Source organism: Nycticebus coucang, chromosome 6 (assembly GCF_027406575.1).
Source record: "Nycticebus coucang isolate mNycCou1 chromosome 6, mNycCou1.pri, whole genome shotgun sequence".
NCBI lineage: Eukaryota > Metazoa > Chordata > Mammalia > Primates > Lorisidae > Nycticebus > Nycticebus coucang.
The window spans coordinates 4909058-4935779 of record NC_069785.1 but is presented as its reverse complement, the minus strand read 5'-3'; the positions used below and the strand labels follow the sequence as shown (position 1 = coordinate 4935779).

General features: G+C 37.2%; 2 protein-coding genes across 5 annotated transcripts in view; one reads left to right on the top strand and one right to left on the bottom strand.

Annotated features, from left to right (window-relative positions):
* GPR137C (G protein-coupled receptor 137C) overlaps window positions 1-3685 on the top strand; it is a 67139-nt gene extending 63454 nt beyond the window's left edge. Inside the window, exon 7 of the mRNA XM_053595837.1 lies at window positions 934-3685. Coding sequence (XP_053451812.1) covers window positions 934-1111 — 178 coding nt within the window. The 3' untranslated portion in view covers window positions 1112-3685. The remainder of the gene's footprint in view (window positions 1-933) is intronic.
* Window positions 3686-7302: 3617 nt separating this feature from the next.
* Window positions 7303-26722, bottom strand: part of ERO1A (endoplasmic reticulum oxidoreductase 1 alpha) — a 44436-nt gene continuing 25016 nt past the window's right edge. Inside the window, exons 8-16 of one of the 4 annotated variants that reach the window (XM_053595830.1) lie at window positions 24505-24551; window positions 21644-21655; window positions 19459-19485; window positions 19183-19275; window positions 17336-17582; window positions 16799-16868; window positions 9712-9798; window positions 9487-9620; window positions 7303-7612 (exon numbers count right to left, since the gene is read on the bottom strand). In XM_053595830.1, coding sequence (XP_053451805.1) covers window positions 7552-7612; window positions 9487-9620; window positions 9712-9798; window positions 16799-16868; window positions 17336-17582; window positions 19183-19275; window positions 19459-19485; window positions 21644-21655; window positions 24505-24551 — 778 coding nt within the window. In that variant the 3' untranslated portion in view covers window positions 7303-7551. Of the gene's footprint in view, window positions 7613-9486; window positions 9621-9711; window positions 9799-15253; window positions 15507-16798; window positions 16869-17335; window positions 17583-19182; window positions 19276-19458; window positions 19486-21643; window positions 21656-24490; window positions 24552-26722 lie in introns of those variants that run through there. The other 3 variants (XM_053595832.1, XM_053595831.1, XM_053595833.1) reach the window with 3 other exon arrangements.

The window sequence follows — 26722 nt, the reverse complement described above, 5'->3', positions numbered from 1 at the left end:
CCAAAGTCACTTAGCCTGAATTAGCACTGAAATAGATTAACAAGAACAAGTCTAAGCTTTAACCCAAATATGACAAAAGGTGATTTGGTGGTAAAGGTCAGTAAATAAGATGAGTAACATTGAAGCCTAAGGCCGTAGATGTTAACCTCGTGGTGGGGCCCACACTGTGAGGAACCACCATCTGACCCAAACCACTGCCTTGGGCTCTCCTCCGGAGGGTGGTGGGGGAGGACTGGGGAAGGAAATACTGTGACAGACATCACCTCTGTGTGTCCTCATCTCTAGTGCTAGTCGAGATCCAGAGAAACCCTGGATAAAACTCTTGGGAAGCTTATGTGCCATAGGAAATCTTCGTGAGCCCTCCTTGTTCCAAAACCATTACAAGTCCTTGACGATATACTATTAGCCGCTATCCAGGGTGAAGACAAAACCTTACTGCCCAGCCTTGTGTTGCTTTCGGTTTGATAGAACATTTCCTATAGTCCTAACGTCAACTGAATTAAGTTAAACTCAGTTTTTTGAGCCTGTTTTTTATCTATAAAATGGGAATAATAGAACCTATTTCAAAGGCTTGCCATAAGAATTACATGAGTAGTTATGTGTGTGCGTATATATACAGACACATATCTTGGAACAGAGCCTAGGACATGAGGACTATGTTTTTACTATCACTATTAGCTGAGCATCACATTCTACCAGTTCTGAGCGGCATTTATCCATTCTTTTATAATGTGACGTGATAGAGAATCAAAGATAGTAGAGAAAAGTCATTAGCTTTTATAGAAAGGCATCATGTTATTTGGCAAAGAACATATTTCAATATATTTGATACAAACCGTATTATAAAATTCATTGAAAATGTTAAAAATTCCGATGTAACTTCACACGTTCCCATCACAGTCCCATGGCTTCTGTGCCTTTTTTTTCTTGCAGTCTATCAAATTCCCAGAGTTTGGGCTGGTACGGCACCATGACTGGGTGTGGCAGGGACAGCTACACAGTTACTCCCCACCTGAACGGACCTCTGACAGACACTGCTCCCTTGCTGTTTACTTGTAGTAATTTAGATATGAACAATCACCATAGCTTATATGCAACACCACCAAACTGACAGCATTACCAAGTCGTGATTCTTGAGATTATGGAATTGTTTTTATGAATGTGTATATTCAATGTGTTTAAATTTCATCTACATTAACATTCCATTATCTGTTGCACCTAAAAACAAAATCTGGACATGTGGCCGTGTTTGATGGATAGCACAGCTGTTTACTTTTGACCTCTTCATAGTAAAATGAAGTAAATTGGAAAGTTTGGAGTTGGGAAGAGAAACTAGATCTTTAGGTACTTGATGGCCTCCAAACATCCTGACTTTGGAACGTCAAATGCATATTTGCACTTTTATCTTTGTTCTGAAAAGGTACACTACATTCCCCAAAGTCATAAGCCAGTGTTCACACTGGAATACTATATCGTCCACAAAATTGGAAGGCAGATTTCCTGCGAAAATCAAGGCATGTATATTCAGTGGTATACTCTGTATGGAATTCTTACCCAGTAAAAAGTTTGGTGTGAACAGTGCACAGAGTTAAGGTATAGAAATGTATCATCCTTTTAAAAAATCTACAATAAATATGTAATCATTGAAGACAGTTCTTTTAAGCATGATTTTAAAATACCAACTGAAATTATTCACAGAATCATTTTAAACAATAGTAGCAATCCTTTACAATGATGACCAGCAGTGTTCTTTGGAAAGCCACAGTAATTTCAAGAGGAAACTATCAGTGAAAATTGTGTGGCTACTTTGAGTAGAATTGGTGAAGTGATTATTTTATATAATTAAATATATATAGTACTTTGAGCATGATTCTTCAAGAAAGCAATAGTGATTTTTGTATAGGGAGATTTTGGTAGAAACTTCTTGGGACTAGACAAGTTTACAGATGCATTTAAGAAATATTCATAAAATATACAATTCTAAGTTGAAACATGAATACATTTTCAAAAGCATTCAAGTTATCTGAAGCAAAGTATAGATGGTCTTACCTATTGAATCAGGTAATTTACCTCAGGTAAATTAAACCATGATGTGATTGCAGTGAACTCAAGTGCAATACTTTGTAAGACAAATAATTCCTCTGTTAGTTTTCATATTTGTATACCTTGTATATGGGCAAAGCCAAGTTAAATTGAATTCAAATTAGATTAAATGAGCAAACGTAAGTAAATGTACAAACTAGTTAAGTATAAAACCACAGGTTAACAATATTGGAATACTTCTAGAATTACATAAAAACTGTCTCAAATGTCCTATCCCAAATCTAAAGATATATATTTAGGCTAAAATAATACAGAAGTTTAAAATGCACTTTCTACCAGTGTCTATATGGAAAGTAGATGCTGAAATACCTCGAGATGCCAAGTGAACAGGCAGCATTGGAAAGCTGTCATAGCATGGTTAAAGATGACTACACACGTCTGGAGCTAATACAACTGTCCTTTTCTGTCTTCTACTTTGATTAGGAAGTTGTTTTATTTCTACTCTTAGTATATTTCTCAACTTTTTAATAACTGGGTGCAGTAACTTCACAAAAGTGTAACAGGTGAAATCCTAAAGAAAAAAATGAACTTGTTAATGGAGGCAGCTACACAGCCACATAAATTTTTTTGATATAAAATGACTAAACTAATCAGAAGCATAGTTATCAGTTAATGAATGTTACTTTGGGTTTGTTTTTAAGTTCTCTCATTGTAACAAAATGATTTCAGAATGTATAGTACAGAAGTTAACCTTGGTATTAACAAGACAATATAACAGTACATTTTTATTACAACTTCAGTTGTTAGATTTCTTTTCAGAATGCCAATTATTTATTTTGCCAATAATGGTAGGTATCTAATATCTAGAGCTATTTCAAAAGATCTCTCTTATCTTTGTTAATCTTTGGGGTTCAAGGTAATAGTTTTTCTAGTAATACTTCCCCCAGGTAATGTTCCTATTTGACCAGATGAACAAGGATTACTTTTTAAAAACATTTCAGATAACTCACTTCTCTTCAGCTGCATTAGTTGATTGTTCCAAGTTCAAAACTGGCAAGTTTGTTGTTACCACTGACTAGGGTACCTAAATTCTTGCCATTTGTCTCCTTATACACATCTCACATGATACATCACCAAAGACAAAGAACGATACACTCTGGCCCAATTTTTTGCTTAAAAATTCCAAAGCACTAGGAGCACTTTACATTTGGTCTCGAAAGAAGGAGTTGTTTATAAAATCAAAGGGCTACCGATTCCCTGTTCATTCTGCACTGAAGCACATGACGACAATTTCAAACCTTCCTTTTTTAGTTCATTAATTAGAAAAGCGAATTTCATTAGTGTATAATTCTACGGTGATTAGCAGTGTTTGTTTTTATCATTTCATTTGGGTGGCCATTAATTTTGAAACTCTTACCACTCATTGTAGCTAGCTGTAGTTTTATGGAAGATGTAATTTATAGCTAAAGTGGCTTTTTTATGCATAGCTGCCTTTTTTATTGTTTAACAGTGTTTCCCAGCTATATAATCAGTTTCAAACTGGTTGTAAAGGTATAGCTGTGGCCAATGAATGTATTTATTTGTTGTTTCACTAAATTGTAACAAAACACTACTGTTCAAAATAAAAGTGTTTGTGCTTTTATTTGGAGGTCTGGTTTTCTTAATCTTAGTCGACTACACTGAGTTTCTATTACATAAGGATAAGAACCCAAATCCAAACACAAAAAAGAAAAAAATCAAGAGTTACAAATGATAGTTTGCTTTTAGAGATATCGTAATTACTTGCATCTGGATGCTACAGCATGTAGTCAGTTGAAGTGCTATACTTTACTTTGAAATACCAATGTTATTATAATAAACATTTATTCAAACATTAAGCTAAGATAAATCATTGTATGAAATAATGTATAAAGCCCCTTCCCTTTAGAATCTTAAATAGGAACCAGTTTTTTTAGGCCATAATCCTAAGCAGCTATTCTTTGATTACTTAGGAAATTCCTCAAGGATGCTGCCTTTTCCCTTGAAAGCAGTTCCTTTTTTCTCACAATAGACCCCTTTTCATGACAATGTCAGCTTTCTTGGCCCCCTAAAGTCTACAGGTGCTTGGGAGGCCACTGACCCTTACTATAAAGTGAAGGAAGTGAAGGTATTTGGAGTCAAGGTAGAAATTCTAATAAAGCTGTCACTTTAAAAGCAATTTATTCAACAAACATTTATTAAGTGTTCATATGCCAAAAGCTATGGTATGGAAATGCAAAAATAAAAAAAGTTCCTTTTCCTGCCCTTGAGCTCACATTCTAGTAAAGGAGACTTTAAAAAATAATACAGTACAGTAAGTGACATACAGTAGAGGTAGGTTGTAATTACAGTGGTGACACAAAGGAGGTCAGTCGATCATAGAGAGGCTTATGTTGGGCCTGAAAGGCTGTGTAGGAATTTTCCAGGTGGGGAAGGATGGCAGGGGCCCTCAGGGCAGAGTTAACATCACCAAGGTGTGGTGGTCTGGCCATGTGGGGAACTTTAAGTCAGTCTTTATTAGACATTGGGTGGGGGGAAAATACCAGAGGACTTTGTACACCAAGCAAAGGAATTTGGCTTTCCTGAAGGTTCACGAAATCACTGAAGGATGTTAAGTAGGGAGCAACGCTGTCAAGAGTACTTCCAAAAAGCCTACTCTGGTAATACTGGAGACCAAGAGGAGACAAGTCGGGTCTAAGGAGATGGGTAAGTGGAGCATTTCAGGTAATAGCAGTGAAAATGGAAAGAGTGATGTATCAGGAAGGTGGAGATAAAATCAGGGGTATTTGGATGCCAACAGGTGTCAGGAAGGTAGAGAGCCCAGACCTCTAAAAAGATGATGGTTCTGAAATTAACCACAGAGAGGGACACAGGCATCAGAGTCAGTCCCAACCGAGTTAAGTGCGATAGGCAGGCAGATTTAGAAGTTTGGGCTGAAGATAAAATTTAGGAATTGTTGGATTGGAATCACCCAAGAGCGAGAAGCGGTGAAGTGATTTAAAGAGTGAGAATGAAGGCCTGACTGAGGGGTGAGTGAAGAGGCCGGAGGACCAAACTCAAAGATCTTTAGAAAGGGTTATCAGGTGTGCCCAACGCAGAAAACGTCAAGTAAGAAATGGCTTATGAACTGAACTGTGGATTTAGAATTAAGATTTCCGACTTTACAGGAAGGGATTGTTAAGAACCACAAGGCCTAATGCCAGATTTTAGTTAAGGAGCAAGTGGAAAGTAACCAAGTTAAAGTACAGATATTTCAGAAAGACTGGTTGTTTAAAAAAAAGGGGGGGGAAGGGAGGCAGCATATGACTTAGGCATACACGCAGAATTACCATTTAAGTCCACCTACCTTATTTTCAGAATACTACAAATGCCCTAAACTTTAACACACAGTGATCACTTCATAGGCCCCAAAAGGATTGGCTTAATTTAGGGCGTTAATGGCTTTCTTTTCCTGCCCTATTCAGAGAAAATGAAGAGGAAAAGGAAAACAGGACACACTATTAAACTTAGTTCTGTGATTATTCATTTAAATATACGTTGAATACATATTCATACATTCATTGGACACATTTATTTGATACTGTGTGCTTGGCACTGTACCAAGCCTTAGGGACAAAGAAAAAAGAGCATACACCAATGTAAAGTGACATTTCTAAATGATTATATAAACCCTGCCCTACTGATAATGTGACATCTCAACATATATGTATGTAGTTGCTAAGATGTATATAAAAAGGGCACATGATTTTGAGGTATACAGTTTCTGTTTCCCTACAGTTACTGTATGATATAAATTCCTAATCCTTCAAATATTTTTATCATTGAAGAGCTTCCACTAATGAATACCTCTTAAAATTACACTTCAGTTTTAGGGAGGCAAAGGGAATGAACTTGATGTACAAAAAAAAAAAAATTTAAGCTGGGCATGGTGGCACACACCTGTAGTCCCAGCTAATCAGAAGGCTGAGGCAGGAAGATTACGTCAGGCCAGGAGTCCACCCTGGGCAACATGACAAGATCCCTGTCTCTAAAGAATGTTTTTCAATTAAAAATTTTTTAAATAAATTACATGCCCTATGATATCAGATCAAGCATAAAAAGGGCAACAAAACGAAAAGAACTTGAGATTGGAACTTGAAAGGATTCCTTATTCTAAGGCTTATAATATGATAATACCAGATTTAAGGAATTGTTTCCTGAGAAAATAATTTTTAGAAATTAGTATTACAGGGCGGCGCCTGTGGCTCAGCGAGTAGGGCGCCGGCCCCACATGCCGAGGGTGGCGGGTTCAAACCCAACCCCGGTCAAACTGCAACAACAACAACAAAAAAAAAAAAAAAAAAATAGCCGGGCGTTGTGGCGGGTGCCTGTAGTCCCAGCTACTAGGGAGGCTGAGGCAAGAGAATCGCGGAAGCCCAGGAGTTAGAGGTTGCTGTGAGCCGTGTGACACCACGGCACTCTACCCGAGGGCGGTACAGTGAGACTCTGTCTCTACAAAAAAAAAAAAAAAGAAATTAGTATTACAAGTATTTCAAGTCAAAAGGACATAGCTGACTTTCAAATAACTGAGAAAAAAGGAGTGGGTGTGTCTATATACAGAGAGCATGGCGTATAAACAGGAGCAAACAATTGGTGCGTCTGGGTATAAGAGCTCTTTTTAATAATTCTGAAATTCTTCTGTGAATTTGAAATTATATAAAAGTAAAAGGTTTTCTTCTACTTTTATTCAGTACTAGGGAAAGTATTATGAGAATAAATACATAATCTATTCAACTTTTCATAATGTTTAGAAATCCTATATACCTTTGAGTTGTCATTGTACCCTATCACATGCAAACGACGGAGTCACAATAGCGATATAATTCTAGAAGTGACTTGCTTCATACCAGTGTGTTCTCAGGTTGCAGACAGAGCACAAGACTCCCAGTTAAATTTGAATTACAAACAAATAATGAATAATTTTCAGTATGTCCCAAATATTGCATGCAACATACTTCTATTAAGAAACTAGTTGTTTATTTGAAATTCAAATCTAACTGGGCATTCTTCGCTTTCATTTGCTAAATCTACCAACCCTAAGTGTATTGAAAGATTCTGGGTTGTAATTATGGATCATTCATGAGCCTCCTTAGCAATTTCCTATTAAATGTTTGTCACATTTGCCACAGTTTTATTTATATTACATCTTACACAAAACTCTAGTTTGAGACTTAAAACATTCACTTAGTTTTATCGTATACAAAATTGATAATCCTGCTTTTATTCAACACTGAACTGTAAAATTTGTACATTATTAAAGTATTACTTTTATTCACAATTATTATACATAGACTTAGCACAATTTAAAAGTTTACGTAAAACAATATAATTCTCCCTTTACAAAAGCAACTTTATATAAAATGTTTGGCTTAAGACTGTCATTGCCCTTGAATGAAATCCCACTCTTTGGCCTCCACTGTCCAGAAACAGGCACATTTCAAGTTGTTTTCTTTAATGAATATTCTGTAACAAGTTCCTGAAGTTTTCTAATTCTTTCACACTTGTAGATATTCTGTAACCAAAAAATATTCCACTCAGAAACCATTTTGAGATAAATTTTCTCTGTAAAAGTTACACTGCATTTTTAAGACGGAAAATTTTAAAAGTAATTTAATTCAACCAATTTAAAAGTATATAAACCATTTAATCTACTTTGATATATTTTAGGTCTTAATTTGACATGGTAAAACTAAAATAATATTGTCTATAAATTAGTTATCTTCAAAGTATTAAAATACTTATGCATTTTAAGTAATCACAAGCATATTCACTTACTTAGTATTAAAGTATTTGGTATAAAACATATAAATGTATTAAAATATTCATTTGCTTAGTAATAAAAAGTATTGGTATAAAAAACTTAAGTAATAAAATATTAAGGTATTTTAAGTATTTCTAAGTATATTCATGTGTTTAGTATTAAAATACATAGGTATACATAGAAATGTTAAAAATTTTTAATATATGAATAAGTATATAGAAAAATGATATGACATAATTAGAAAATGTACATACAAAGAATCAAACCTATAAAGGCGGCGGCCAGGCACAGTGGCTCACACCTGCCTGTAATCCTAGCATTCAGGGAGGCTGAGGCAGGTGGATTAGGTGAATAAGCTCAGAGTTTAGGATTGGGAGACTGGCCTGAGCAAGAGTGAGACCCTGTTTCTACTAAAAATAGAAAAACTAGCCCAGCATTGTGGCAGGTGTCTGTGGTCCCAGCTACTCCGAAGGCTAAGGCAAGAGGCACTGTTGAGCCCGAGACTTGGAGGTTGCTGTGAGCTATGACACCACAGCACTCTAGCCTGGGCAACACAGTGAGACTCTGTCTCAAAAAAAAAGGGTGAGAATAGTACATGTGTAGCAAAATTGTTTTCACTAACTTTATTTATCTATATTTTTGAGACAGAGTCTCACTTTGTTGCCCTTGGTAGAACGCCATGGTATCTTAGCTCACAGCAACCTCAAATTCTTGGGCTCAAGCAATCCTCTTGGCTCAGCCTCCTGCGTAGCTGGGATTTCAGGTGTACACCACGATGCCTGGCTAGTTTTTCTATTTTGAGTAGAGATAGGGTGTCACTCTTGCTCCTTTTGGACTCAAACCCTTGTGCTCAAGCAAACCTCCTCACCAAGCTTGGCCTCCTAGAGTGTGAACATTATAGGTGTGAGCCACTATGCCCTGGCCTTTTTTCACTAATTTTTAATAAAAAGTCAAATCTGTTCTTTAAGTGTACTTTAGCTTTGCTCTCTACCATGAAAAAAGTAGAATACTCAAATGAAATATAACTGTCAAGCTCCTAGATGCTAGAAAAATAATTTTTAAGGTCAATTACTTTAAGCTCAAAATATTAAATCAAAAAGTTTTCAAAGTAAATCTTTAAAATTTACAAATCTTGGCATTCTCTACATAATAGGCCAGAAGGAAATGCACCTTTACTTAAATATTTTAAGTTCTTTATCTCATTCTTTTACTCCAATTATTCTGATAGAAAATAATTATTTTTAAAAGAATTATTAACCTTTTTATATAGTGGTAAATTCACAGAAATTTACATGTACACCCATATTAAAAAATGTAAAATTTATTCAGGACAAGCACAATAGATAGCTTTTAAACAATTCAAAAATATATATAAATTCAATAAGATGAATTTTTAAATCTAATCAGTAAATTATGATTATAAAAGTCAATAGAAGAAAATAAAGAATGTATCGTGTAATGATTTTGTGCCCACATACACAAAATGTATATTTTATGAAAGCATGGAATTCTGTAATGAAATAATTTCACTAAACAGGATACTCCTTACCCACTTTTATCTGAAAGTATAGGTATTGCATTACTTACTCAGCTAGCAGAAACAATTTCAGTACATTCAAACTAACCTTCCAAATGCATTAAATAATGATACTATTTCTTGTCTGCTTAGATGGAATTCGTGACTGGGTCCACTTTCTGGCATATTTGCTATCAGTTTCTCTGAAAACAAGATCTTCAGAGCAGTACCCAAACCCTGAGTCTGTAATAGAGATTAAAAAAATAAGATTAAGAAGAAAAGTCTTGGTGCAAAGGATAAATGAGAAATAGGGTTGGCTAGATTTGCTTATTACCTGAAGCTTTCCCCACAGTCGACATTTGAAACAACCAACACAGTCCATGATTCTTGAAATATTTCTAAAATGCAGTCGAAAGTCCTCCTAAAAAGTTTAACAAAACATTGAGATATAATACATAATCAACTATTTTCTACATGCCTAACATGATCCAAGGTGTTCCAGGTACCAAGAAAGAGAAAAGAATTGACATTCACTGACATCTACACACCAGGATCTTTACATACAGAATCTCATACAGAACTTCACCACAGATCCCAAAATAGACACTATTATAATCAACACCTAATGAATTTAAAAAACAAGATTCAGAGAGGTGAGGGAATTTGCCTAATTCCCGCACTTAGTAAACAGCAAACTTAGAATACAGGGCTGCCTGACTACTGACTCCAAAGCCAAACTATCTGCAAAAAATATACAAGGGTACGTAAGTTGCGGTGTCCTGCTGTGATTATTAAATATGTCAACATGCTATTAACTGTATGTCAATATGGTGACTTGTGTGGGGCACAGTTTGGAGGGCATATCATTTTATAAAGGAAGGGAGGGAGGAAAAAGGAAACAAAACCCGTTTGTTTCATAGTAGTTGAATTTCAGCCTTTCTTTCTGGTATTAATTAGGTAAGACAATCAGATCTTTTTTTCTTTTTTTGAGACAGGGTCTCCCTCTGTCACCCAGGCTGGACTGCAGGGACACCAGTGTAACACACCGCAACCACAGACTCCTAGGCCCCAGAGATCCTCCCACCCCCCAGCCTCCTAGGATATAGGCATTTACCACCACACCCAACTTTATTAAGAGACAGGGTCTTGCTATGTTGCTCAGGCTAGCCTCAAATTCCTGGCCTCAAGCAATCCTCCTTTTATTATTACTAATGTACAAAATTGTACAAAATACAGTGAACATCCATGTACCCACCACCAGGTTTTAGAAAGAAAGAAGTACAGGCTCGGCACCTATAGCTCAAGCTGCTTAGGCACCAGCCACGTAACACCAGAGCTGGCAGGTTCGAATCCAGCCCGTGCCCGCCAAACAGCAATGACCACTACAACCAAAAAATAGCCGGGCGTTGTGGCGGGCGCCTGTAGTCCCAGCTACTTGGAAGACTGAGGCAAGAGAATCGCTTGAGCCCAGGGGTTGGAGGTTGCTGTGAGCTGTGATGCCACGGCACTCTACCCAGGGCGACAGCGTGAGGCTCTGTCTCAAAAAAAAAAAGAAAAAGAAAGAAACAAGTACAACTGACACCCCTGCGTCTCTCTCCGAAGTCCTAACCCCACCCTCTGTTATTATGAATCTGCTATTGTTCTTTTTTTATACTTGTAATACATATGTATCCATGAACACTAGAGTATTATATCATTTATAACAGGGTAACATGCATCCAGCTTATCCTAAAGTAGTATATGTCCTGAGGAATATGGAAAAAAGAAGAGAAACTGAGACTATATCCTTGTTTTACTCCAGGGAAATCATCACTTGATCCTGTAAGTGACTCCCTCTGTCCTGGACTTGGTCGAATCCCAAGCTTACAGTAGTGAAAGCAGAAAATTTAACACGTATTTCAGATACAATATCAATTATACCAGTTGGCCTACTATTTAGGGAACAAGCAGTATTTTTCTTTTTTAATGTGATAAACCACACACTGGGCTCAACCAGATGAGAATAGGATCATAGATCTAAAATAGAAATAAATCAGCAAAGATTGGAACCCACTATTGAAAGCAGACCTCAATGTGCTCTAAAGATACTTCCCCCAGATGCTTTACTCAGCTTGAGACTCTGAAGCAGCTGTAACATGTAAAAGATTTTTAATAGAATCCCAGATCTTGTCTTTATTAATTGAATGCAAAGCCAAAATTATTAATATTAATTATTGTCATTTGTTAACAATATTCTCTATCTTGTGTTTCTGTACCTGTTCAGTAAGAGGTACAGGTTCTAAACCTTCTGTTCAAAAGAACTACCCAATAATATTACTCTGGATAGACTCTGAATTGATTTTTTTTATTTCCTTTAGTGTTTTAACAGTAACTTCAAGAAAACTCACACATTTAACAATAATCACAGAGTATGTTCCCATCCTAGAGTGGTTGGCCACTACAGGACTGAGGGTCCTTATTAGTGTCTAGAAAATGCAAATGTTGACAAGATGGTATATAGACAGAATAAATTAACTCAGATGTATATATTATAAATTTCTAAATGAATATAAATGTTATGATCAGTAAAACACAACTTTACTTTAAAAGTGTTACTGACCACCTAGTGGCTTCTTCGAAATTATATTTTCACAGTCAATAAATACTAAAAATATACTGACATGGGAAGAGGCCTTGAAAGTTTCTGACTTTAAGGGACTCTCACACTTCAAAGGCTGGAAGTCTCCGTTCTAGAAGATGATGCTTACTTTTGGAGACAATGTCTAAATTCAGCTTTTGAAATCTACATTAATTAAAATACTTGAAGGTGACAGCTCCTGAGTAAATCTTTGTATAGAGGTACAGAGAACAGGCACAGTTGCTTACGAAAGCCAAATAAACACACGTCACAGGACAACTAAGCAAATAAAACATCATGAATCTTCTGCTTACGTGAACTTCACATGCTAGAACCAAATTTACTAGATTAGGAGAAAATTCCTGGGACTTCCACAAATAATAATCATGCCGAATAACCTGAGATAGCCCAAAATTATCTCAGATTAGAAAAATTTATGATCCTTAAAATAACCAGAACATAAATGACTTACAGATGTTCCTTGTTTAGGCATACAGTTTTAGACAATCATTTTAAGTTACAGCCAGTCAAGAGAACAATGAAACATGCTGTGATTTTCTTTTTTCTTTTTTTTTTGAGACAGAGTCTATGTCGCCCTGGGTAGATTGCCATGGTGTCACAGCTCACAGCAACCTCAAACTCTTGGGCTTAAGCGATTCTCTTGCCTCAGCCTCCCAAGTAGCTGGGACTACAGGCTCCTGCCACAACACCTGGCTATTTTTTGTTGAAGTTGTCATTGTTGTTTAGCTGGCCCAGGCCAGGTTGGAACTCACCACCCTTGGTGTATGTGGCCAGCACCCTACCTACTGAACTACGTGCACCAAACCAACATATGCTGTGATTTTCTTTTTTTTTTTTTTTTTTTTTGTAGAGACAGAGTCTCACTTTATGGCCCTTGGTAGAGTGCCGTGGCCTCACACAGCTCACAGCAACCTCCAACTCCTGGGCTTAAGCGATTCTCTTGCCTCAGCCTCCCGAGTAGCTGGGACTACAGGCGCCCGCCACAGCACCCAGCTATTTTTTGGTTGCAGTTCAGCCGAGGCCGGGTTTGAACCCACCACCCTCGGTATATGGGGCCGGCGCCTTACTGACTGAGCCACAGGCGCCGCCCCATATGCTGTGATTTTCATACAATGAAACCAACTGAACAGTTCTCACACAAATTCTCAAATGTTTTATAAGCCTTGAAGTTAGATCATATTCTGTTTTTAATTAGATACTAAATAATTCTCTTATATGCAAGTCCTATGTTTCTAACCATATAAAGGAGATGGGGTTTTTTTAATGAATTTAATAAGTATGACTGTTCAAATGTATGATGTTTAAAAAAGTAAATCTCTGACATTAACCTGTTGTCTTTTTACTTCTTCCCTGTAAAAGACTAAAAAAATTCTCTGTTAAGTACAAACTCTCTATATAAATTTTACAGGCTCTCAAAGCTAACTGTTGTGGAGCTTTGATCAAATTAAAACATTATGAGAAATTCTTCTAATCTGCAGAATCTAAAAAGAGCTGATGCCAAAGCACTTTCCAATAAACCAGCAAGTATACTAAAAATAAAGAACATATTGAAAATAAGAGGAGAAAAAAAGAAGTCTCCTTTCAGCATCTTCCCCCTCATTTCCAAGTTCCTGGATGCCGTCTGGGAGATTACATAAGCACTGGGTGCGTATTTGTGGCAAGAATGCTTTAAGTAGGAGGTAGAGGGAGTCAAGAGTAACCATTATCTCACAGCAAAAAACCGAGTGCAGGCTCGGCGGCTCACACCTGTAATCCCTGCACCCTGGGAGGCCAAGGTAGGATTGCCTGAGCTCAAGAGTTTGAGACCAGCCTGAGCAAAGCAACACCCTGTCTCTACTAAAAATAGAAAAGCAAGCTAGGCGTGGTGGGCATGCCTGTAGTCCCAGCTTCTCAGGAGGCAGAGGCAAGAAGATCATTTGAGTCCAGGAGTTTGAGGTTGCTGTGAGCTGTGATGATGCCACCATGCCACAGTACTCAGCTCAGGCAAAAGAGTGATATTCCCTCTCAAAAAAAAAAAAAAATACTGAGCACAAAATGCATTTCATTTGCAATCTGCATAAAATGAACTTCTTTCACTATGGAAAGAAACAAAAAATAAGCAGAGGAAGGTTGTTACATTTTGGTGAAATTAGATCAAGCCTTGTAGTACTGAGGGCCACCTGCCTTTACTTGCCCAGAGTTCTGTGAGACAGAGCAGTGAACTAACCACACTTGACTCCCTCTGAAATCCCTTGAAGGTGGGAGCTGTCTCTTTAATGATAAAAATCATACTCTGTCCATAAACAGTATTGAATAAATCTTCTGAGAATACTTTGTAGCATTTTGTGGCAAATACATGCTCAGAGCTGGTCACATCCATATTAAATGGCCTGTGGTCAGACCCTACCAGACCCTATTCTGTGGGGTTTCAGGTCAGGTCTGCTCCTTCCCCATTGGTTTCCTGTAATTTCCAGCAAATAAGATGAATGATAAAACATCATGCTGTGGCCTCTTCCCCTGAAGAGCTTTCAGTTTAACCAGTACCATTTTCGGAATTCTCAGCAAAAAATGGACTAATACTGCCATTTAGAAAGTCTGACAGTTAAGTTCATGAACCTGCCACCATGCACGTAGGTTGGCAGTGCTGTACAAACAGCGCAGTAAGGTTTCGTGACCTCGGGGCAGCATGTCTCACATCTGTGTTCGTGCTGACATGTGACACTGTCTTGCTGAGGGGTGTTCGTATTGTTGCGTGTTTTTATGAGCTGCCACGAAAATGGCAGCACTTGAATTAGACCAATGAACAAACATATTTATTTCATGTTAAACTTGGCAAGAGTGGAAATGAAATCAGAGACACTTAGTCCAAGCTTATAGGGATAATGCCATGAACAAAATGGCAGGGTACAAATGAATTCATTGTTTTCCTGAGGGAAGAGAAAGCATCACTGCTGAACAGAGGTCAGGGCGGCCAATAATCACCAGAACTGACTAAACATTGCAAAGAGAGTCAAATGGTGTGTCATCGCTTCTTGGCCTTTTGGCTAAGATCAAGTGTAGTCAAGTTGTGTGTCAAAGTAGTCAGTGGACTGGGAGAGGCACAGCAGACCGAGTAAACATAGATGGAGAAACAGGAAAATCTTCACTGAAATCTTGGCATGAGAAAGGTGTGTGTAAAAATGGTTCTGAAGGAGCTCACCAACGAACACTGTCTGGGAGGGAGTTTTTAGCCAGAAACAAGTAACTGAAGTGGAGCACCCTCCCTGCTCACCTGGTCTGGCCCTGGTGACTTTTTTCTTTATCCAAAGATAAAGGAAAGACTGAAAGGAAGACATTTTGATGGTATCAGGACACCAAGGGTAATCATGAAGACAGCTCTGAGGGCCATTCAGAAAAAGAGTTCCAAAATTACTTTCAAGGGTGGACTAAGCACTGGCATCAGTGGACAGCTTCCCATGGGGGCTTCAGGAGTGACCGGAGGGAAATTCAGCAGTGACGTATGTATCATTTTTCTAGGATGAATTCATGAACTTAATTGTCAGGCCTCGTATGCACTGGATCCCTTCCCTTCAATTTATTACCTCTATTACATAAGAACATCAAGGTGAAAGCTGTTTTTAAAGTGTACTGTAATACACAGATATCAGTTGTTATTTTTAATATAATACAAAACAGATCTTAAATTGGACCTACTTTTGGTTTTCTTTTTTGAGAAAAAGAAAAGATTGAGACTGATTTTTCTTATAATTTCAAGATATGTACATACATACATAGGCAACCAAGATTTACTGTTAAGTATAGATATAAACATGACTGATATTTTTCTTTACATTTTTTTTTTTAATTAAAAAAACGTTTGTTTTGCACAGCACCTCCCTGTCACCCAGGCTGAAGTCAAGTGGCATGATCATAACTCACTGCAGCCTTAAACTCCTGGGCTCAAGGGATCCTCCTGCCCTAGCCTCCCAGCAGCTAAAAGCATGTGCCACCATACCCAGCAATATTTTTTTAATTTTTTAGGTACAGGATCTTGCTATGTTACCCAGGTTGGACTCAAACTCCTAGCCTCAAACAATCCTCTGCCTCAGCCTCCCAAAGTGCTGGGATTACAAACATGAGCCACCATAGCTGGCCTTTATTTTTTTTTTAATTGATAAATAGTAAACTGTATATGTTTATGGGTAAAATGTAATTTATATTTATATATATATAAAACAATGTGGAATATAAATAAATATATATATATAAAAAACAATGTGGAATGATTAAATCCATCACCTCATGTATGTAAAAATCTTCTTGTGGTGGAATCTTCTCTTTTAGCAATTTTTACATGTACAATGATTATTTATGATAGTCACCATTCTGTACAATAAATCTCTAAAATGTATTCCTTCTATTTAACGGAAACTTTTGACTTTTTTAAGAGTTTGCCACTTTTTATTTATTTATTTTTTTGTTGAGACAGAGTCTTAAGCTGTCGCCCTGGGTCGAGTGCCTGAGTGTCATAGCTCACAGCAACCTTTAACTCTTGGGCTCAAGTGATCCTCTTGCCTCCGTTTCTCTATTTTTAGTAGAGATGGGGTCTCGCTTTTGCGCAGGCTACTCTTGAACTCCTGAGCTCAAGCAATCCACCCGCCTCGGTCTCCCAGAGTGCTGGGATTACAGGTGTGAGCCAGTGTGCCCGGCCTCTAGTAACAGTCACTCCAGTCTGGAATTCTGTAAGTCATATGCAGGTTTATATTCATGCTTGTGTGTTAATCAGGTTGTATCTAACAATTAAGTGAAAATATAAAATAATTACCTTTAGTTTGTGTGCTTCTTTTTTATCTCCAGCAAAAAATGAATTCTCATCAAAATGCAATGGAAATGATCTACATTTTAAAACAAAATAGTCATTGTCATGCATTATAAATATTAAAAGTCCCAATAATACATTTTATGGGTCATGATAAATACAGTATATTTAAAATAGAGTAGAAAACACTATAAAACTAAACCTCAGATGCCCCAAAACAAATTCTTCTACTCAAACATTAACGATAATTGCATAATTTAGAAGTTTGGCCCCAACTCAACTGGTTCAACTAAATATAAAAATAACACAGGTATCAAATACTAAACAAATGGCTTTTAAAACTAAAAATCTGTGCCCTTCAGTATGCAGGTAAAAACAGACAAACAAAAAAAAGTAACATCAACTCTGAAAAACCTACAAGCAAAATTAGCTTTTCATTATTTTTTAAATAGTTTCCTTTTTTTAAATGAAAATTTAAAAATTTAATTTTGGATGCCATTTGTTACTGTTCTATTAATGTGTAAGTTATAATATATAGTTTACTTGATTTCATGAAGTATTTCCAGAAGTAACATTTTGTTGTCCGCATCCTGAATTTTATTTCCAGTGAAGAGTTGAAAATCTGGGCGCTCAAAAAATGGTAACACTTTAGATAAAGCCCTTAATTCTATTAAGTAGAGAAAATACAAGTTCTTAAGCCTTCGTGGACCTTCTCCTTCGGTCAAAATTCCGTCAAACCGCTGCTGAAATTCCGTAATGTTGTGTCCCCATTTCTTTTCCAACCAGGTTTCTGGTAAGAAAGAAGAATTAAGTATTAAAACTGAATTTTGTAATCAAGTACTTTTCATTTTATTTATTTATTTTTTTTGAGACAAGAGTCTCATTATGTCGTCCTCGGTAGAGTGCGGTGGTATCACAACTCACAGCAACCTCCAACTCTTGGGCTTAAGCAATTCTCTTGCCTCAGGCTTCCAGTAGCTGGGACTATAGGTGCCCACCACAACGCCTGGCTACTTTTTTGTTGTAGTTGTCATTGTTGTTTAGCAGGCCCAGACCAGGTTCAAACCTGCCAGCCCTGGTGTATGTGGCTGACACCCTAACCGCTGAGTTACAGGCGCCAAGCCATACTTTTCATTTTAATTATACCGGGTTATTTATGCCTGCAGAAATTAGTTTCATATTGTGGTTTTAAATACATAATAAATATAGCCAAGAAAATGGTTTTTCATAATTTAGCCTTTAATGGGTCTATATTAACATTTTTTTGGAAAACTCATCCATAAAAGCAAAATGAATTCAATGTTGTACTGACAAAATTTTAACAAAAATTAAATTTCTGAACATAAACATTCATAAAACCAAAATACACAATTAAAAACTGATATTCTGGGCTCGGTGCCTGTAGCTCAAGCAACTAAGGTGCCAGCCACATATACCAGAGCTGGCAGGTTCGAATCCAGCCCGGGCCTGCCAAACAAGGACAACTACAACCAAAAAATAGCTGGGCACTGTGGCAGGCACCTGTAGTTCCAGCTACTAGGAGGCTGAGGCAAGAGAATCACTTAAGCCCAGGAGTTTGAGGTTGCTGTGAGCTGTGACACCATGGCACTCTACCGAGGGTGACATACTGAGACTCTGTCTCAAAAATAATAAAATAAAAAAATTTAAAAATACTGATATTCTGAAATAACTAATGAGTTAAAAGTGTCATTTCAAATCAAAGTTACAAAAAAATTTAAAAATAAAATCAAAGTTACTATACTTTGTTTCTAAGAGGTAATAGATACTTTATTTCCGGAAAGAAATATGTCACTGATGAAAATCAACCGAAGTCTCATTCCCAACAGTACCCGTAAAGCGTGCAGAGCAGCAGGAGGTGCTTTAGCCCATTAAAACTCCAGGCCCCACACTGGCACAGAAGGGAAGTTCTGATGCAGTATCACTAACAAATACCTGTGCTCTTAGGAGCTACTTAATTCCCCACAAAATGATTTTGAGCAGCTTTTTAAAAGAAAGTGAAGATAGCTAAGAATATGCTGTACTTTTCAACTCTGGTTAGTTCCCACATTCCTAATTACCACCATTCGTAATGGATTTTTAGGCTGGGTGCGGTGGCTCACACCTGTAATCCTAGCACTCTCCGAGGCCGAGAGGGTAGACTGTTGGAGCTCAGGAGTTTGAGACCCTGTTTCTAAAAAATAGCTGGGCGTTGTGGCGGGCACCTATAATCCCAGCTGCTTGGGAGGCTGACACAAGAGGATCACGTGAGCCCAAGAGTTTGAGGTTGCTGTGTGCTGTGATGTCACAGCACTCTACAGAGTGACAAAGTGAGAGTCTGTCTCAAAAAAAATAAAAAGGTGGTAAAGTGAATAAAAGTAAATGCCACATACCTTGTAAAAGATATCTTGCACTCAAATGCACATTAATGCTTGCGTGTAGACCAGATATGAGTCTGTAGAATGCTCTTTTTTCTACACAGAGTCCTAAAAAAAAATCAGTGATTTACAAATAAAATTTCACATGTGAATCCTGTACATACAAAATGAATTTCTTTATCTCTTTAATGAGAAAAAATTTATCACTTAAACTTATTTTAAAATTTCCAATTACCTTAATGTGCAGTTATGATTTAATAAAATAAATAAGTAAATAAAATTTCCAATTACCTTCTAGCCAACTGTAAAAAGTGTTCTCTGAAATTGAAAGAAAAATAAGTCATTAAGAGTATTAAAATGCAAAAAAAAAAGATTATTAAAATGCCAAAACATAAGTTTTTCAAATTTTAAATCATTTGTTAAATTTGTTCCAAACATTGATTTAAAAATTGTTTAACCTTAAGATCCAAGTCTTATTTACAGTTTCTCCAAAAGAAGAAGTTCTTAGTATGGATTCAGGGCTTACTCTTTTTTTTTCTTTTTTTGCAGTTTTTGGCCAGGGCTAAGTTTGAACCCATCACCTCTGGCATATGGGACCGGTGCCCTACTCCTTTGAGCCACAGGCGCCACTCCAGGGCTTACTCTTTAAAAGGCTTTGGCATTGACTTAGGGAGCCCCCCGCCTCATAACTCTGTGGATTTTATATAAGGTCACAATACAGAATTTAAATAGTAAATCAACCAAGAATAGTAAAATACCTAGCCTTGATAACAATTCATACCATAAAAACTAAGGATTCATCGTATGCTTTTTAAATTAGAAAAATAAATAAAAATGATACACTACTATTGCTGACTAGACTCAGTGCCTCATGCCTGTTATTTCACCACTTTGGGAAGCCAAGGCAGGAGGATTACTTGAGGTCAGAAGTTCAAGACCAGCTTGGCAAAATAGCGAGAGCCTGTCTCTATAAAAAAAAAATACAAAAATTAGCCAGAGGTGGTGTCACATGGCTGTGGTCCCGACTCCTCAGGAGGCTCAGGTGGGAGGATCGTTTTAGCACCGAAGTTGGAGGCTACACTGAGCCACGATTGTAACACTGCACTCCAGCCTGGCTGACAGAGAGAGACTCTGTCTCAAATAAAATAAAATAAAATAGTATTATAGGTATAACATTTGTATATAGTTGATATTATGTGTCCTTAACTATTTTAAAAGAGCTAATAAGATTGTTTCTCTAAGGATAGCTCCCCCCAGGTTAATAATCTTTTATCTGATAAAACCAGTGTATGGTGCCCCACGATCGCATTAATGTACACAGCTATGATTTAATTAAAAAAAAAATGAATAGGCTTTAAAATAGCCAAAAAAAAAAAATAATAATAATCTTTTATCTGATAACAAGAGAAGGTTGTCTTCTATTTGAAAAACCAAAGTAGCTTCCTCTAATGTGGCTAGAACACAGCATCAAACTAGATTGTTGTCCAAGGTACAGTAAAGTTACACAAAACTGAAAATTATAGGATTACTTCCACCAGTAACAAATATGAGGGATCTGTGGAAAACTAATCCCACGATTAGGATTAGGTTGTGGGATTAGTTTTCCATTAGTTTAAGTGTGTTTAACTAGGTTATCCTCTAGTAACGCCCCAGTAACTAGAGTTACAAACAGTACAGTTCTGATACTTTGTTTAGCTGCTATAGTTACTATGATATGTATAATATAAAGTACAGTAATAAAATAGCAGTGTCACTAGACTTTAGTATTCCGTTCTTTACATGTCATGCAGAAGCAACTCATAAAAACAGTGTTCAAAAGACAAAAGGTTTTGAGGGAGAGAAAAGCAACTCTTCACATTTTAGCAATTTCATGTTCATGGACTAAAGTCCTGGTTCAGTCTTTTCACATTGTCGAGCATGTGGTCTTAAGAATAACAAAATCATTTCAACTTCACACTTAAAGCAAAAAGATTCTGAAAAAGACACAGCACACCTAACAATGTATGTTACAATTCTTAGTGTTATTAACTAAGACTTGGCAATGATACCTCGCCCGAGTCAGCTTAAGTCTTAGAAGCTATTAACAGCTCTGCGATCAACACTCTGATCATGCCCAGAAGCTTCCTACAGGAGACCCAGCAGATCTTAGAGTTCAACCGTCAAGGACTGAGGAGGAAGTTTTCCCGGCCCAAGGCAGGGGAAGATGGTGAGGTGGATGTGCCCAGGCTGCCACGCTCAGTGGGTAAAACGTGCGGCCACTACCAGAGGCTGAGGGCAGCTGTGTCTCATGCCTGAGCCCAGACACAGAACATCACTTCCCATTAATCTGTGTTTGTATCTCCAGAATTTTAGATAAAGAAATAAAAATTAAGTTCTTCTGCTGAGTCTGAGTCACGAAGAAAAAAATAGTTTGCCATAATAAACATCTAAATGTGTAAACAAATTCATACATTTATGATAAAAAGGTTATACTTACCTTTACTTTTCCCTGAAAAGCAAAAGAAAATGTTTATTATTATAAACTCCTTCCAGCTGTCCCTCTCATAGTGCTGTACTCTCATAAAAATAAGACTTTTTAATAACGCTTGGTTTTAGTCCATCAGTTCATTCACACTATTAAAACCTGAGCGTGAGACACTCAGAACCGCAACTCTGTCTAGTGATGTGAATTATGCTGGATTCAACTACATGGCGATGCCTCCAGGAGTGTGCACAAAGGGTTTCAGCTCACACCGGATGTAACATGGGCTGACAGGAGACACATGGAATCCATCACATGAGAGTACCCTTTATTTATTTATTTATTTTGAGACAGTTTGAGCCCTGTTGGTTGGGCTAGAGTGCAGTAGTGTGATCATAGCTCACAGCAACTTTTAACTCCCAGGCTCCAACTGATATCCTCCTGCCCCAGACTCCCGAGAAGCTGTGACTGAAGACACACACCACTCTTCCTGGCTAATTCTTTTTATTTTTTGTAGATAGAGCTGTCTTGCTATGTTGCCCAGGCTGGTCTCCAGCTCCTGGCCTCAAGTGGGAATACAGGTGTGAACTACTATGCCCGGCCTGAGAATACTCTGAAATATCTTAAAGAGTTATGTTTATTTGGCTGGGAGAGCCTTTTTCTACATGTATTTATTCTAAATCTGTAAGAGTTTCTGTTAAAGATTTGTTATTATTGCTTTGAAACCTCCAGACTGCCACTACATTTGACTGCAGTCAAATGTTATAGTCAGGAATATTTTCAAAGACTCTTTGTAAGATTCAAATTATATATAATGCAGCCCTTTGTATGCAACTCCTTATTTACTATTGAAAAACTGTCTTTGTTTTGTCATTATTGTTTGATTATTCAGGTAATATATACTCATTCTAAATATATACATTAAAAAAAAGACACAGATGAAATAAAAAAATTACCCATAATCTTCCCTGAAGAAAGATAAACACTGACATTTTGGTAAATGTTCTTTTTCCTTGTATATAGATATTTAGATTATGTTAATTATAATTATGTTTTAATAAAAATATACATATTGTTTTCATACCTGTTTCTTTCCCTCAACATGCTATTGATCACTTTTGATTTAAAAAAATACAAAGTTATAGCAAGCTTTATAAGGCTGTATTCTACTTTGTGCTATATCAGAAGTCATTTAACCAGTTTGCTAAAGATAAACATTTAAATTGTTCCCATTTATCTTTAAAGTGAAGGTGGTTAATTTATCAAATCATGATGTGAGTGATGATCTTATAGTGAAGATCATCTCTTGTTAATGAATTTGCATTTAATCTGATATTAAATCGTAGCTTCCACTGATTCACTACATGTGATTGTACAAACGGAAAAGCCTTTTTTAAAGACTTTTGTTCTGGGCGGCACCTGTGGCTCAAGGAGTAGGGCGCTGGTCCCATATGCCAGAGGTGGTGGGTTCAAACCTAGCCCCAGCAAAAAAAAAAAAAAAAGACTTTTGTTCTTTTGTTCCTAAGAAATAAACGTCTGCCAGCATGTAGAGAATGATGCGATCTCATTGCTTTCCAGTATGAAATTTACATTTATTGACTATGAGATCGGCATTTTTTTTTTTTTTTTTGTAGAGACAGAGTCTCACTGTACCGCCCTCTGGTAGAGTGCCATGACGTCACATGGCTCACAGCAACCTCTAACTCTTGGGCTTACACGATTCTCTTGCCTCAGCCTCCCAAGCAGCTGGGACTACAGGCGCCCGCCACAACGCCCGGCTAGAGATCAGCATTTTTTAAAACAAGTTTTAAAACTGAAAATCTTACACATTTTTATTTATTTATTTTTTTTTTTTGTAGAGACAGAGTCTCAGTTTATCACCTTCAGTAGAGTGCCATGGCATCACACAGCTCACTGCAACCTCCAGTTCCTAGGCTTAGGCGATTCTCTTGCCTCAGTCTCCCAAGTAGCCGGGACTACAGACACCAGCCACAATGCCCGGCTATTAACACATTTTTAAATGTACATCAAAGATTTTATCAGCTGATTTTAAATGTACATCAAAGATTTTTTCCATCCATTGTGTGTCAGGCTGTTTGTGAACAGATAAAACAGATAAATGCCACCCATATGCTCCAAGTCTTAGGGGAGATCAATACAGATTTAAATAATAAAATAATGCCACACAGTGGGAAAGGCTACAAGAGGAAAACAAAACATGCATAAGATTACTTCCTGGGGAGGGAGAGATTACTTCCAGGTAAGAGCACCAGGGAAGAAGTTTTTTTTAGGAAAAAGCATCATTTGAGCCAAACAGAAAATGAAAAAGGTCAGTTAAGATATTGATGTGTGAATTTGGGGCCTGGTGAGTTGGCTCACACCTGTGATCCTAGCACTCTAGAAGACAGGAGGATCACTTGAGGTCAAGAGTTCAAGACCAGCCTGGATAAGAGTGAGATCCACAATCTCAAAAAACAAAAGATAGGCAGGAATTTGAAATCAGACTCCCGATTGATATAGTAATTTCAAGTTTGGGGGAAATTTTCAGAAGTCTTTTGCTATTTATTTATCTGGAAGATGAACAAAAATTTAAAAACTGAACATACACTTTAATGTGTCTGCAGAAATGTACAGAAGAATAAAGATAATCCCGATCTTCATCCTGTGATAGTCTAACACCATGAACTTCTTTACAAAAATGCTCCTTACTGAAGTGCAGGTATCACAAACATGGATCTTTGCACAAGTGAGGCCCAACTGCTACGAAACCAGGACTGGGGGTCATGTGACCTCAACTGCACCCAGTCATCTCGCCTTCTCCTTCCTTCTCATCAAAGTTCACTGGCTGATAAATAACAACACAAATAATAACTCACCTTGACCAGAAGCCAAAGGATTTAAAGGTCTTTTAATTGTCTGTGGCCTAGAAAAAAAAATAACCAATCATGTTATAATTATTTAAGTGACATTATCTCAGAAAGTTGGTTAAGGACTACATTTGAAATTCAATTGTCTTACTATGATCATAAAAAATTCAGTTCTCTCTAATTGCTGTAAGGGAGGGTGGCTGTTATTTGTCTCAGCCATAATAGTTCCTCGTCTTTCCCATTGTAGCAGCCAGCAGGTCATTTCCCAATCAGGTCTTCAAACAAAGGAAGAAATACCAGTCAAGCTCTACTCCTGGAAGTCACTGGTATGCTTGTGTATACATCATAGATATATATCTGCATATGTGTGTTTGTGGGGCACCAAATGTTCCCCTAATTGAAAGACAAATAAGCAAAAAATATAAATACTCAATACAAGCATTAAATTAAAAAGTAGACAAACACTGTGGGTAGATTATTCCCACTCAGGTGCCCTTAGATGCTTTTTGCTTTCCAGCCAAGTCTATGATGACTTAAATAAAAGGTTCTCTTTTACTCATATAGAAAAAAATAGCAGTTTTCTTGAGAGCTAATGTCACTACATTGCTTTTAAATCCCAGAATAAACATGCATTAGTATTATTTGTAAAATGGAGCGATTGCTTGAATGTCCATAATTTAAAGTTCAAAAATGTGCATAACTGGAGACATTTTGAGAACGGAATATGTAAGCTATATTCTAACATACTCAATATAATTAACTTAGTACCTCAGATTTTTTTTTTGCAGTTTTTGGACGGGGCCAGGTTTGAACCCGTCACCTCTGGTATATGGGGCCGGCGCCCTACTCCTTTGAGCCACAGGTGCCGTCCCTCAGACATTGTTTATAGTGTTAGAAATTACAGGAATCAGAACGTGAATTAGTTTAGGAAATGGCTACAAAACTAAGATAAATCTAACAAGCACTTCTTGGACTCTTAGTTCACGTTAAAAACAGTTAACAACAGCCTGTGGTCCCAGCTACTCGGGAGGCTGAGGCAAGAGAATCACCTAAGCCCAAGAGCTGGAGGTTGCTGTGAGCTGCGACACTACCGTAATCTACCAAGGGAGACAAAGTGAGACTCTGTCTCTAAAAAAAAAAAAAACACAGCAACAACAAACCTTTAAAATAAACCTTAAAGTCAGTAAAACTAAAACAAAACCCATAAAGTAAACCCTAAGTCAGTAAACCAAGAGTTCCTAATAACAGTCAAGAGAATTTAAATAAAACACATCACAGAAATAAGTAAATAATCAAAACTTTCCACTTTCTAAGCTGAAGAAATTCTTCAAGAAAAACAGAAAAAAATAAATAAAAATTTAAAAATCCAGGCTGACATTTTACTGGTATGAAGTGTATCTGCTGATCTCACACCTGACTTAGAAAAAGTGAAATGTATTACTCTCACCTTTAGGAACTCCAGATATTTTCCCAGAATTCTCTCAATCTCTAAAGCTACATGTGCACATAAATTCTTTCCAAAAACCAAGAAGCACACTACTCAGAGCCCCAAGGCTTACACACAGTAACACCTCAGTCACACAGTGAACAACAGGACTGCTTCCACCCAAGAAAGGGCACACAGTGGGCTCTGCCACTGACAAGGCCTTTGGTGCTGAACGAACCACTTACCCTCTCTAAGTCTCAGTTTCTGTATCTGCACAACAGGGGCCGCCACAACGCAAGTATTGCAAGAAGAGAGGGAGAAACGCACGTAGCATGCTGACCACAATACCTAGCGCACGGGAGTGCTCACAAAACACTACCCTATCACAGTTACTCTCTGAAATAAATTTAACTTTCACTTTAGAGCAGGTAAGCTAATTATACCCAAGGAAAGGAGTATAGAGCACTAAAAAGAGAACTAAGAGTGGTGGATTCGAATCTATACCCTGCTGCTAACTATATGATCTTGGGAAATGAAGTAAACCTCTTTAGCTCTGTTAGGGCCTCTATAAAATGAGATCCTATTAATATAATCTACTCATGGAGCAGTTACTCCAGAAACACTCTCATAAACGTCTAATACTATTATAAGTCTTTTAAAGAAAAGAAAAATTGTTGAAACTCTCAGCTATGTGTTTCCCTACGTGAGAACTGGATTATTGGATAGGTATGTTTTTATGTCCAAATATATCTTTTAACAAAGTGAATTTGATTCGTAATTTTAAGTCATTATGATTTCATT